At 38.2% G+C, this 15,208-nt stretch overlaps 1 protein-coding gene across 2 annotated transcripts in view; it reads left to right on the top strand.

The window, feature by feature from the left end:
* The window catches only part of BICC1 (BicC family RNA binding protein 1), a 223,690-nt gene that overhangs the window by 174,115 nt on the left and 34,367 nt on the right, over positions 1–15,208 (top strand). The window contains exons 1-6 of one of the 2 annotated variants that reach the window (XM_073353367.1): positions 495–599; positions 2,686–2,765; positions 5,919–6,077; positions 9,365–9,418; positions 10,655–10,849; positions 12,026–12,277. In XM_073353367.1, coding sequence (XP_073209468.1) covers positions 554–599; positions 2,686–2,765; positions 5,919–6,077; positions 9,365–9,418; positions 10,655–10,849; positions 12,026–12,277 — 786 coding nt within the window. In that variant the 5' untranslated portion in view covers positions 495–553. Of the gene's footprint in view, positions 1–494; positions 600–2,685; positions 2,766–5,918; positions 6,078–9,364; positions 9,419–10,654; positions 10,850–12,025; positions 12,278–15,208 lie in introns of those variants that run through there. The other variant, XM_073353366.1, reaches the window with a different exon arrangement.

Consider the following 15,208-nt stretch of genomic DNA (forward strand, 5'->3'; position numbering starts at 1 on the left):
CTATAAATGAATTACCTGAGCAGTTCCTGGATAATTCAGCTTGCCACTTTTTTCAGTATTCAATGATTCAATGTTACAGGGCAGATATTGGTTTTCACTGAACTTCTTAGTTTCAGTACCTATACAACTGTCTCAGGAATGATAGTTACAAGAATTAGAATTACAGCAGTCAGGTGCAAGACATTCCCATAAAGTGCCCTTCCCTGATGGAAAGAAAGAGAGGGCTGAGTCTGAAAGGGTGAATTCTATAGACTAGCAACATATGCTCATTCTTAATCTTATATTGTCATTGTGGGAAAATCTTGTAAAGGAGATTAAGACTGTAATCTTGACAGATTTTATAGACTGTGAAAATGGTATTGAGTTTCAAAATCTCTAATGGTGGCTTAGTTGAGTTTTCTTGTTTTTTGGAAGAAAATTAAGTACATTCTGTAACATACTTTGTTTTTATTCTTTTTAGGGTACAAAAATAAAGGCTGAAAGTATAATAAACTTGAGAAATTTGTGAGTCTGAGAACACCAACAAAATCTAAAAAGCCAAAGGAAATGAAAAATGGAGATCCCCCCTCCCCCAATCTATCCTCACCTAATTTTTCGACGTTAGTACTGTGTCTGCCTGTCTCTGTTTACTGTCAGTTGAACAGTACTAGCTCATCTGGGTTTCACAAGGTTTCAGGAGATACCAAGATGGTGGCCTCAAGTACCTTCTGTCATTGATCAGAAGTGTGTTGAAATATATTGTTAAAAATTATTTATCCACTTTTCAGTAACATACAAGTATCCTTTTATGTCATCTCTAAGCGGATACTTGTAGCATTCATAATGTGCTGGGATCTCTGCTTCTAAGAATCATTGCTTGTAGCAGCTTTTTCAGACATTTTGAGCTAAAATATATTTGAACCACTTGGGTTATGCCAAACATAAAACAAGAGAAAAAAATAAAGAAAATGCCCTTTAAAAAATTGATGAGGTGCTCAGTACCACCGTTGTGGAAAGTCTGGAACAGCAGGATTTCTGAGCTTCTGTAAATGCCACGAGTGCACACCACATTTTTGTGACTGTTTTCCATTATAAAACAAAACTATGCCTGTTTAAGTCTGATTAGAACTCAAAATGTTGCATTTTTGTGATTTCTGTGCAATTTGGCAGCAAATTATCTATGCCTCCAGAGTTCCTTTCTCCTCAGTTGAACTTTTTCAAAACTTGTTGAGATAAAACCTGCTCTCTCTTGTTTTGGAACATAACAGTATCCAAGCATTGCAAATTGTCTCTTTTGAGTTGTAAACCTTTTGTACTCAGTTGAAAATAAAGGATGTTATGATTGACTGTTTTAAATATCTGGTGATAGAAGAAACGTAGGTTTATTCTGTTGATATATCTGTTTCTCCCCTCCCACTGAAAATTTGAATGCACATACATATTACAAAATGTTGGATGGCTTTTGTTAAAATGCAGTACCAGGTGTAATCACATTAGTATGCATTGTGCAGCAGTGGATTTAGAAGTTCCTTGAGCAAGTGCAAATTCCACTATGGGGGGAAGGGCCACACTACACTGTGAATAGGCATACAGTCTCATTTTTAGGAGAAAAGAGACAAGACTGGATCCAAACTACAAAATCCAGATCTAACACCTGAAAATTCAGGGTGGTTTGGTTTGGGCCCATTTCTGTTTGGGAATATTGGATTATGGTAGTTCACATTTCCAGACACCAGATGGTGCTGCTCTTCTACTTAAGGTGTCCTTTTCAGTTAATGGACACTGGGGTTAGTTCCAAGTCCTGTTTAACTTCCTTGAGCCAGATTCTCCAATGACCATTTTGACTGATTAAGAGTTTCAGAATTTAACCCCCTGGTTTTGTTTAATTGTCATTGTACTTTGCTTGATAACTCTTTGGGGATACATCATCATCTCATATTTCATTGATGATTAAAAACTCTTATGGTCAATACCTAAGTTTTTACATCCAGTACTTTAGGTCTGATTAAGCAAAAACTTCAGTAAGGTGATACTCAGTATTGAATGCCTCCTAAATGTGTAAAATATATTTTGTTCATGCATGAATTGTTACTAATGGTCCAAGGGAAGGAGCTTTTTATGTCCATTCCAATGCTTTGCGATTAAGTGTAAAGCTGACAACAACAGTATAGAGATCTCATAACTACGTTAATTGCATAATTAAGAGTTGGTAAGCATCCACAGATTAGGTTCTGTGTAGAAGAAGCATAAACTGGCATATAAAAAAACACTGTGACATCAAATGGCTATGGGTTGCCCATTACTAGCATTCAGCAAGAGAAGTTTTTGGTAGTTTTGTTACATGTCTACACTGCAGTAGATTGCTTTGTAATATCACAGTGGTAATATGTAATTTTGCATTTTTTTAAAACTGAGTTTGTTACTATGATATTACGGAGCACAATAAATCACGTGGGAAGAGTGAATGAATTGATTATTAGCATGCTGGAGTAATTTAGCCAATGCCAAAAGAGTTTGGTACTCTAGTTCACCTCTAAAGTTTAACATATCTAAAGTAGCTGTTTCTTTTTAAAAGGAACAATGAAAAGCTTTTTTTAAAATTTAAAAGTAGGTTATTTGTTTAATGCTTGATCATGAAAGAGTAAGTATTTTGATAGATTTTTCCCCATGTCCCTTGTTTGTTGATCTTTTTTTCTCTTTATTTAGATCCCCATATTAAAGTCTCTGGAAAAAAAGAAAATGTTAAAGAAGCTAAGGAGAAGATCATGTCTGTCTTGGACACAAAAGTAAGAAGAAAATTAGTTTAAAAATTGAGTCCTGGGCCGAAATCCTGTGTGCAGGCCCCTATGTCCATGCCATAGTGACGCTGAATTCTGCAGCAACTTAGAGTTAATTTAAAAGCAGATGCTTTTATTAAAATTTTACATTAAAATGAATAATATGATTAGTAAAGTGTCCCTTGGGTGGGGGGGGTGTGTGTGTGTGTGTGTTGATACTGAATTCAATACATTTCTGTTTGAAACTGTTTTTCAGTTTTGTGCAGACTTAAGAAGACGACACTGTTTCTGATTCCGTTCCATTCACGTTTGGGGGGAGATTTTCCTTATCATATTGGCTAAAAACTTGAACTGAGTTTTCTCTTTTAAAAAAATACAGTCAAACTCCACTGCAAGTAGTAGATTGTGTGGCCAATTTTGTAGTACAGAATTGTGGAAAGCATAGTGTGTTTTCCTAATTTTATGATATTTCAGAAATGAAATGTTGAGTGTCAGAAATTTGACTACAATGAGGCTTACTAAATAAGTGGCTGGGGGAGTATCTTATGTTCACAGATCAAGTGTTTGACAAAATTATAAATTGACAAGTCATTCTCTCTGCACTCAGATGTTCTGGTGATCTAAGCATTCTATATGTAAATGCTTAGGTGTAGGACAAACACTAATATAACAGAAAAACAAACTGAGAACTAAAAGGTTATTTCGAAAGTGGAATTGATATTAAAAATGCAAGGTAATGCTCAAAAGAAAAAGCTAAACTAATCTCACTGAGTCCAAAAAGAAGAGTCAGTTTATTATTCAGGTTCAAAATGCACAGATTCAGCAAGACAGTTTTGACATCTTTGTCTAAATCCCCTCTTTCTCCCTTATCCTCAGTGCTGCTGCTAGCGTTTCAAACCTAGTAGTGGGACATAGGCTGTTGAGTTAAGCCTTGACCTCAAACTGATCGAGAACTTTTCATTTCGTAGGGTAATTTTTAATTTTATGGAGATAATCTTATCCGCAAATCTTTTCAAAGACTTTTCTGTACTGAAACATGCGGTAGGGCTTAACATTTCATGATGGTCCAGGAGATAGATAGGTATTTGGGGACTTTTAGGCCCAGGTCTGTGACCACAAGTATACTGGAGAGAATTGCGTATCCTGTTTAAAATTACAAGTCCAGTGGAGATCATTATCTTACCTCTGTCAATTTTAAAGCGAGTCCAAATAGGTTTATGAAAGCTAAATATAAAGGCTGGATGCTCATTGTAGAGTTGAAAATTTCCTTATATTGTACCTATTAGAATTGGCACTCATTTTGAGTCATGGTGACTTTTAAGTGGGTCACCTTCTTCTTAAGTCTCAACACCAATGGCATGAAGCAAATATGAAGACGTACTTGGGAGAAGTGAGGGTTCAAAGCATGAGGTGATCTCACTATTTGAACACTTTCCTACCTTTTTATGTTTGTCTGTCGTAACTCTCAAATGACTTGCCTCAGAAACTCCATTTTTAGTATAGTTTGATGGTCTCATCAAACCTTTGATTAGTTTTGGGTGAGGCCTTGTGTTGAAATTATTTCAATTATTAAAAGTGGTTTCCATGAGATATGGGCTCGAGTGTTGAATTGTGTATGGTCATGATGGGAGACAAGCAGGGAACCACATGCCAAGGTCAGGAGAAAGATTCACTTTAGCTGGTCAGAGTGTGGGATAGAAGGCCAGGGTCTGGTGGGAGTATGAGAAAGACATACACACAGTAGCTTGAGAAAGACTGCTGATCTCAAGACCACACCTAAAATCCATTAACTCAGCTTTACATGCTCAAACACATTCATTCTTCCATATAGCAGGGAAGCAGGAGGTGGGGACCCACCTGGGAGACAAGGAGTTCCCCATTTTGCCTGGGGAGGGAGAAGTGTGTGTTTGTGTAAGTTACAATTTCCAACCAGTTGCATCAGAAATAGCTGTTCTGATATTTTGAGCAAAAAAGAAGTTGGGAAATAACTCCCTTTGAGAATTGGCCAATAAGAGTGTATCTAGCTGTTTCACATTGCTAATTTGTTAGCACATACCACCTTTCTGTAGCACAGTATACTGCATGTGAATTTGTAGCAAAGGATTGATTTTAGTTCACTGAACACCTAGTAGACTTTAAACTGCTGTGGAATGAACCTTGTACTCCTCAGATTTCCCCCTACCTCCAGTTTGTCTTCCTCTTTTATGCTCCCCAGGCCAAATGGATAACCCTGATACCCCCCAATATATATGTTTAACAGTGGTCCAGCTGCACAGAAAGGCCAGAAAACAATTCTTGTTTTAAACACTTTTTAAAAACCATGAATTTATTATTGTGTTATATTCTATTTTTAAAATGTTAGTTTTAATAGTCTGAGCCACATAAACTGGAGCTAGATACTGTATGAGGCCAGCTACTTCTTAAATCTCCCCTCCTGCACCACCAGACTTGCACTGTTCTAGTTATGGGCTTCTCCTGTGTGGTGGCAGTCATTTCTGTCTAGATGTCTGGTGACCTAGAGTTCACCAATCTGAGGTCTTCAGAGTAAAACATACTATTTCATTAAGACACTTTGCTTACTCGAGAATGAGACCTGTCTTTGCATTTAGACTTTAAAAAATTATTTGCATCAGACTACTTTATGCCTTATTTTAAATGGCAGAATTATAGACTCAACCAAAAAAGAATCATATAATAAGAATCCTGAAATCTGAAAGCTAGGTTTTAATTTAAGAGAATTAAAACACCATTTTTCTAACTCTTAATCTGGAAGTTTGAAAACTAAAAAGTACACCTTACCTTGAGTAAACTGACACACATCAATACTTCTGTTGATGTTTCTTAGTCTAGTGCAACTCTCATCCACCTTTCTTTAAAAGTGTTTTGCCATTTGTGAAACAGGTATTATAGGAGTCTAATGTATTTGGGTCCACACTGATTTCCTTATCAGGAAGAAAAGAAAATATTCATGGTTTAGCAATTAAATATAAAGTTCCAGTATTAAACAAGTCTTAATTCAGTCGACAATAAGCCATTGTCAAAATATTCTGGTGACCTAACTGTCTATAATATAGTTGTATAAATGTAATTTACTGCAAAATAGTAATGTTTAACTATTCCACACTGAAAAATCCAGTAATAAATAGATGTTTTGGCCTCTAGAGTAATCGAGTCACCCTGAAGATGGATGTTTCACATACAGAACATTCTCATGTGATTGGCAAAGGCGGCAATAACATTAAAAAAGTGATGGAAGAAACAGGATGTCACATCCATTTTCCAGACTCAAATAGAAATAACCAAGCAGAAAAGAGCAACCAAGTAAGTATTTCATATTTTATTTATATTTTTACAGTATATATTTCTAGAGAATTGTTATGGTGGTGCCTGCAGTCAGACAATCTGCTGGAGACGCATCTTCAGACTATCATGGACAGGTGTGAGGGTAGCAGAACAGCAGTGAGAAGCAACTGTGGCTACAGTGAGTCATTCTCTGGGAGAGTAGGTCTACATCAAGGATCACTATTCATGTTTGTGATTAGAATGTGCACCTTAATGTAGGAGATTAGGAGAGAGGCTCCACAAAGCCTGCTTTCTGCAGATAGCATGTTGTTCCATGAAGATAACACACTGGAAAGGGGTTTAGAAGGAGGCCCCTGAAGGGCTGCATTAGACAAAAATGGCTTACGAATCAGCCAACAAAAGACAGAATATGTGATGCTTCATTTGAGAGGGACAATGAGAAGCCAGTAAAATTAGGTGGTATAGAGTTAATCTGTTCAACAATTTAGAAGCCTCAGTCCGTTGTTGAGCCATGATGGGAATGTGCATGCAGAGATTAGGAGCTTGTAATGGGGCATAGATTCTTCCTCATCCTTGGTCACCACAGAAACCACTCAGACTCTCTTCTTTTGTGTCCTCTTTGTATAATTTATTCAGGTCCCCTCCAGCAACTCCTGTACAGTACAATACAACAGATCTAATACTTATGACCTAATTTCCTTCAGCTCTGTTTATCAGTGCCCTGGGAGGAAAAGAGATCTCCCTTTCTTCGGATCTCCTTCAGACTGGGCACAGCCAGCTAGCCCAGTTCTCCCTCCCTGCCCCTTACTTCCCAACACTTTGCTCCTGCCTTTTATCAAGCTAGTCATCTGATGAGCCAATTAGTTCCTTAACTCATCCAGCCTTCCTATTTCCTCAGTCAACCATAACCGGAGGGAACTAATTGAGGCCACAGTGATCAGAGTGCTGTTCCATCTGTTAGGCTTCAGCGCTCTGTCACAGACCCACATGAAGAGCATGTGGTATAAATGAAGGGAGTAGACAGGAATTTTCTGCTATAAGAATATGCCAAATAAACTAAAGACCAAAATGTGTAAGATCATGATTAGGCCCGCTGTGACATTTTAGTCAGAATGCTAGCCAATCAGGAAGAGAAGAACAACCTCTTCCACTGCCAAAATGAGAATGTTCAGATGGATTCTGGGTAAGACAAGAGCTGATAGATTATGCAATGAAATGATACAAGCTATGATACGAGAAGCCCTCATCACAGGAAAGCTGAGGGAGTATCTACTGAGATGGCTGGATGGTGTGAGATAAGGGATAAGCTGAACAGAAAGTACAATAGCTAGTCATCACAGTACAAAGACCATGAGAAAGACACAGAAAAGGGTGGTTTGGGGGGATGATGAAGAAGGTCGATGTCAGCTTGGAAGATGCGCGTGACAAGAATGCTTGGAGACTGATCGGATGCTGATTAGAAAGACTGCCGAATCAGCCCCCTGCCATGCCAGCCCCATTTAGGTGAATAAAGAGGAGCTGGCTGGTAAGAACCTGCCCTAATTGGGGAATGAGGGCCAGCTGCCAGCCCAATTAGCTGAGGGCTATATAAGAGGCTGGGAGGAAGGAAGCTGGCATGGTGGGACAGAGGAGAATGAGGGAGTGCAGGCAGGGAGAAAGCCCTTCCCTCCTGGGTTCAGACACAAGGAACCCAGAGATGTAGAGTGAGAAGGTGGTAGGAGCACAAACTTGTAAATAAAAGCACCAGTGGTTTCAGAACCAAGGGTCTCTGAGTGACTTTATCTGGGCCTAGCAGAGGCAGGAGCCAGGAGGGCAGCTGCACTCTGTACAGAGAAGAAGAACAAGAGTCACTGACTCTGAGGGGACAAGGCAAAGTAGTAGATGATCATGATGGTCCCATTCTGGCTTTAAAGACTGAGTATATATGCTTATTAATATAAGCTGCTTATTTCATTTTTAAGGTATTATATAATTATTTTTTGCCTGGCTTGTATACATTGATGGTTATGGAAATTAACTCTTCATATCTAAATCGGATGTGAAAATCAGTGGATTATTCTAGGTGGACTGAAAGAAAATCTGTTTTTGCAAAAGGTTCTCCTTTATGAATAGATAGGGACAATTGTCCCTGTGTTTATCAAATTCTTTCAAATATTCAGAGGACAATCATTCAGTATAAGAACGTGGTAGAGAAGCAGGGCATCTGGATTACTGATGTTTGTTTATTTTTAAAATTTCTAGGTGTTTTTGGCATGTTAAAAGTTATTTAGAAACTAAAGTTTGTAGATGTCTAATAAAAATAAAAATATCTGATGAAAGCAGTTCAACTTTATAGTGGTTATTAGAGTGAAGGTTGATCATTGAATTATAATACATCAAAAAGAACCTTGCTGTTCTATAATACCAAATTTAAAGATCATTTTTACTTTTCAGTCTGTCATTGTAGCATACTAATAATTTATTCAGGCTTTTTTTAAGTGGCATGTTCAATAAAACTTCCAGTGGCAACTTAGGATGTCATTTAAAAATATATATATTACATGTTCAATATCAACCTTAAGGACTAATATACAGTTGCAGAACGAGGAGTACTTGTGGCACCTTAGAGACTAACAAATTTATTTGAGCATGAGCTTTCGTGGGCTAAAACCCACTTCATCTGAGGCATACAGTGGAAAATACAGTGTACACACACACAGAGAACATGAAACAATGGGTGTTACCATACACACTATAACGAGAGTGATCAGTTAAGGTGAGCTATTACCAGCGGGGTGGAAGGAAGAACCCTTTTGTAGTGATGATCAAGATGGGCCATTTCCAGCAGTTGACAAGAACATGTGAGGAACAGTAGGTGGGAAAAATAAACATGGGGAAATAGTTTTACTTTGTGTAATGACCCATATACTCCCAGTCTTTATTCAAGCCTAATTTAATGGTGTCCAGTTTGCAAATTAATTCCAATTCAGCAGTCTCTCATTGGAGTCTGTTTTTGAAATTTTTTTTTTGTAATATTGTGACTTTTAGGTCTTTTAAAAGTCTATGGCTATGTTGAATTTTGATTATAGTTTCTTCCATTATTTGTTCGAAGTTTTCAGAATATTGTAAGAGTTTTGTAGCATAAAAATCAGTATACAAAAGTAACCCTTTACTGGAGGGATTCAGTTTTCAACTACTGTTTTAAAAAATGCCTTAGACACCAACAGAAGTACAATACATATCAAAAATAACAAATATTTGGAGAATTTTTCAGATACTTTATATGAAAACTTGATACTATGTTGTCTGTGTTCTGACTTTTTCAGGTGTCTATTGCAGGACAGCCAGCTGGAGTGGAGTCTGCCAGAGTTAGAATACGGGTAACTTTGTATTTCCTGGGTAACTTTGTATTTCCGTAACTCACATCTCAAAGACACTGGAGATAGAAGAAGTTGAGGGATAGGAGTGGGAAATGATGGTTCAGTTCTGAGTATTCTAGGATTGACTGGCTCTGTGTTGTGGTCCCTATGCAGATCATATCATAAAACGCAAAATTGCAAGAAAATGTCAGCAATATTCATGATGAACATTCATTTATTTGTTTAATCTTTTTAATTAGCAGATCTTAAATAATAAAACAAAATAAACATAAAGGGCTCATGAGTTGTGTGTACACATGTGTTAAAATATATTAAGAATGTTAGCATTCATGTGGACAAACTACAAAACACTGAAGTGACTCTCGTTTAGTCACCTTATGTTACCTAAACTGATTTAAAGCCTGAATTTAGTGTCAGCTATATAAACCAGATTTGATCTTGCAGTCCTTTTACTAAGAATTATGTAGTAAATTCTCCCTCTGCAGAGGTAATTTAGTTGCCTTTGATTGAATTTTAACTGTTATATGTAGGAGAAAAAGCTAATGTGATGGACTGTAGCAAAATAAATCCATCCCCACCAATTGCATTCTGTACTCATTTCCCCCATCATAATACTCAATCTCTTTTGATTTTATATGTATCTCACACAACTGTATTTTGAACCATATGGCACATTATGGACGTTTTAATGTTCTATACTTATACATACATTAAGGCTGTATGTTTGATGGCTATGATGGTTGTGACAGAAACCATGACTTATAGGACTTTTCCATAAAAAGTCATTGTTTTTCTAACCCCAGCCATCCCACTATGGAGCAAGATCCCTGCATGAATTTTCACAAATGTAGCTCAATATATGTATGTAACTATAGAAGAGTGTGGGAATGCCATGGGGTTTTTTTTGTTTTTGTTTTTGTTTTTTACTTTCTTTCTTTGCAAAAAAACCTGTGGCATTTTTGCAATTTTTCTAACCAAGTATGACATTCACACTTTTTCCCCAACAAGGTAATGAATTTTTTCTCTTTGTTTCTGATAGCAAATAACTTGCCTTGGATGATGTCACCAAACTTAAGTTTCTGTAAAGAAAGCTCAGGGGGATTGTAGATATTCTAAATGTTATCACAGCAGAGTGACAGAAAATTCTGAATTTTTATTAAAGTTGTGGTAGGCTGAGTAAATGTGATTGTGCTTCGAATACATGCTGTGATTTTTTTTTTCTCAATCTCACTCTAGGAGCTGCTTCCGTTGGTACTTATGTTTGAATTACCCATAGCTGGAATTCTCCAACCCATCCCAGATCCCAATTCTCCCACAATTCAGCATATATCACAGACTTATAACATTTCAGTTTCCTTTAAACAACGTTCTCGAATGTACGGTGCTACTGTCATTGTCAGAGGGTCACAGAATAATACTAGTGCTGTGAAGGTAATACATTTCACGAAAGTTATTCCAGATATCCTAAATGTGTAAAAACTTAGTTGCTTAAATGGTGTCTTGTTGCAATACCCTGGTTGATCAGGAAGGCATTTATTATTATAGCTTTTAACAATTTGGATGCACTGATCTTAAATGTTTTAGGGTGTTGGGTTTTTTTATAAAATAGGATTTGTGTATGTACAGAAGAACATTTTCAGTTTGAAACCTAATTTTATATGTTTACTTCAGTTTAAATTTTAAATATATCAGAGACCTTAGTCAGGCTTTAGGCGCTCTGAGAAATTATTAATATCACAAGCCAAAATTAAAAACTGCTATACCAGAGCAGGGGCCAATCTCACCTACCACCAGAAACAGCAAGTAAGCAAAAAATGTAAACCAATGAACAAACCAAATCCTAACCCCCACATACCTGAACCCTCCCCAAATGCCTGGTTAAATAGGTAGACTTGCAATATACCCTAAAGGCCAACAAATTTGGGCTATTTCAGACAAAGGGGGAAACAGTGAATTCAAAAGACATAGAAGGGGCCAATCACTCAGGACATGTTGTTAACAGACTTTTAAGCTAAAAGCAAGGGAGCTCCAGCTTGAGTACTTCTGTGGATGCTGTGGCAGTATGGCACAGAGAGAGAAGGTGGTGTCAAGTAGGTAGGTTTCAAGTCAATTAGGGCTTCATAGACCTAAACAAGGGTCAAATCTTGCAACTAGATTTGTTCAGATATACCCCTATTGACTTCAGTATGACTGCATGTGGGCACAGGTTCCCCCTGTGTGGAACCAGGGGCAGGACTGAGGCCAAGACATTAAAGGCTAGATTTTTTTAAGGTATTTAGGTGCCTAAAGATCCAGATAGGTACCCATGGGATTTTCCAAAACACCTAACTTCCTTTGAGTTCAGTGGAGTTCAGATGCAGTTCAAGATAAGTTAGCTACAGTCCAACTCTTTCTGAATTACAAGTTAACTTGATTTCAAACAGAATAGTAAATTGCTTTTTTTTTTTAACATTAGTAAATCCTTTGTATGTTGCTGCTTACTTATTCTGGAATATGAAATGTGTGGTGTCTACATCAAATGTAATCTGATGAAATTCTTATTTTGTATTCACCGCTATGCAGTTTTGGTTGTTTCTCTATAATATATTTTCTCCTATTTGTCTGTAGGAAGGAACAGCCATGCTTCTGGAACACCTGGCTGGTAGTCTGGCCTCTGCAATCCCTGTGAGCACGCAGCTAGATATTGCAGCACAGCATCATCTCTTTATGATGGGTCGAAATGGCAGTAACATCAAACATATCATGCAGAGAACTGGTGCTCAGATCCACTTCCCTGACCCCAGTAACCCACAAAAGAAATCTACTGTCTACCTCCAGGGCACTATTGAGTCAGTCTGTCTTGCCAGACAATATCTCATGGTAAATATTTCAGTGACATCTGTATGAAAAATGTCAAATAACTAAAAGAAAATACCACCAGTTCTTGTGTATTTATGATTTAAATGCAAATGACTTTCTGTGCTGGAGCAGAAGAAATAATATTTATTTACATAACAGAATACTGATTGAGATTAGCGCTCATCTTCTGACAGTGTGTCTTATGAAATGGTTTCTATGAATTGTAGTTGTCTTCTATCTGATTTTCTTAATAAATGTGTTATTTATCTATCATGATAAAAGATGCATTGCCAATATGAATGACATAATTAAAATTGGTTATGATGGTGATGTTACCAATTAGAAGGCAGAAATTGAGATAAGCAGTTCTTTTCTTCCATTAATGTCCAACCACCTCTTTTTTTCCCATTGTTTTGTTAGTGTGATAAGTGAGCAGCTTTTCTGGAGCCAGTGAGAGAGGTTGCTTGGCATATGGGTGGACCAAATGATCTTTTTTAGGGCAGGTTTCCTTGGAAGTAGGAGATGATCAGATACCTTGGAGACACTTGCTTACGTCCTAGCAGGTTCTACATTCTTTAGTTTTGTGGACTACATTAGCAGTAGAACTGTCAGAAATTTTCCAGTGAAACAGTTTCTTTGGAAAATGCCAATTTGCTGGACCAAAATGTGTTTTTCTGAATCCATTACACATAAAGAAATAGACAGGCTTCCCTTGCAGCTCAGGGGGATGGCAAGCTCCTGTCACTGAGGCATGGAGCCTACCACCCCCTGGAGCCAGGAGTCTGCAGGTGGCGGACTTTTTACTCCACAACAGGAGCCCTGGTTACTGCAAGGATTCTTGGGGCTGCTAAGCTCCATAGCAGCATCCTTGGGAGAGCCCTGTCTGGAGCTGGAACTCTCAGGGCTAGCAATCCTGAGAACCCAGTCAGGCTCACTGTTATGGAGCAGCTAAGTGAAATTGACAGGAATGTTAATTTTCTATTTTGTTTCAGGAACAACATATTTCAGTGTTCTTTAAACAAAATTATTGAGGATCTCTGGTTCACCAGAAATTTGCCGTTTTTTTTCCAAATCAGAACAAAAGCAATATTGTGAATAACAATATCCCTTGCAAACCAAATCTCCCTGAGCTTTGGCCAGTTCTAATTAGCAGTACTATTTCTTTAACAAGGCTAACCATATTGGGGGGGATATTTGTTTTGTTTTTACAGGTACAATCTTAATGAGCCGCTAGTGCGGCTGACTGCGGCCTGTAGGTGGTCTTGTAATACTAAGAACAACAGTATTAGTCTCATAACAGTGACAGTTGGGGCTTAGGACTCTGATACGGTGACACAAGAGGATTTCAAGTAATTAATAGACATTTGGTTAAGGTGTTTAGTAACTGATCATTATTTCTGCAAGTGGCATATTTGTGTTAAACCTCACTGAGAATAAAATGGGTTAGGTTTTTTTAAAAGAAATAACTGATTCAACTAGCCACATCATAACAATCTCTTTAGCCACTTTTTGCATAATGTTTTCAAGTTTTACAATTAGTTATAGCTATCACTAGTGAGTTTGTTTTAAGGTTTGAATGTTAAGCTTTTAATAGTAAACATAATCTGTAGTATAGTATTCTTTATCTTTACGTTAGTCACAGTTTCTGAGTTTAATAGAGACTTCTAGGAGAGGTATGGGGTATGATCTAGAGCTGTGACTGCCAAGACTGGGTGCATTATGATTGGAGTTTGTTTGTTATCTCATGTGACAAAGAAAATTACCATATCATAGAATATCAGGGTTGGAAGGGACCTCAGGAGGTCATCTAGTCCAACCCCCTGCTCAAAGCAGGACCAATCCCCAATTAAATCATCCCAGCCAGGGCTTTGTCAAGCCTGACCTTAAAAAATTCTAAGGAAGGAGATTCTACCACCTCCCTAGGTAACTCATTCCAGTGTTTCACCACCCTCCTAGTGAAAAAGTTTTTCCTAATAGCCAACCTAAACCTCCCACACTGCAACTTGAGACCATTACTCCTTGTCCTGTCACCTTCTACCACTGAGAACAGTCTAGAACCATCCTCTTTGGAACCACCTCTCAGGTAGTTGAAAGCAGCTATCAAATCTGCCCTCATTTTTCTCTTCTGCAGACTAAACAATCCCAGTTACCTCAGCCTCTCCTCATAAGTCATGTGTTCCAGACCCCTAATCATTTTTGTTGCCCTTCGCTGGACTCTCTCCAATTTTTCCACATCCTTCTTGTAGTGTGGGCCCCAAAACTGGACACAGTACTCCAGATGAGGCCTCACCAATGTCGAATAGAGGGGAACGATCACATCCCTCGATCTGCTGGCTATGCCCCTATTTATACATCCCAAAATGCCATTGGCCTTCTTGGCAACAAGGGCACACTGTTGACTCATATCCAGCTTCTCGTCCACTGTCACCCCTAGGTCCTTTTCCGCAGAACTGCTGCCTAGCCATTTGGTCCCTAGTCTGTAGCGGTGCATTGGATTCTTCCGTCCTAAGTGCAGGACCCTGCACTTATCCTTGTTGAACCTCATCAGATTTCTTTTGGCCCAATCCTCCAATTTGTCTAGGTCCCTCTGTATCCTATCCCTACCTGCCACCGTATCTACACTCCTCCTAGTTTAGTATCATTCGCAAATTTGCTGAGAGTGCAATCCACACCATCCTCCAGATCATTTATGAAGATATTGAACAAAACCGGGCCCAGGACCGACCCTTGGGGCACTCCACTTGATAGTGGCTGCCATCTAGACATGGAGCCATTGATCACTACCTGTTGAGCCCGACAATCTAGCCAACTTTCTACCCACCTTATAGTGCATTCATCCAGCCCATACTTCTTTAACTTACTGACAAGAATACTGTGGGAGACCGTGTCAAAAGCTTTGCTAAAGTCAATAAACAATACATCCACTGCTTTCCCTTCATCCACAGAACCAGT

Source organism: Lepidochelys kempii, chromosome 7 (genome assembly GCF_965140265.1).
Source record: "Lepidochelys kempii isolate rLepKem1 chromosome 7, rLepKem1.hap2, whole genome shotgun sequence".
NCBI lineage: Eukaryota > Metazoa > Chordata > Testudines > Cheloniidae > Lepidochelys > Lepidochelys kempii.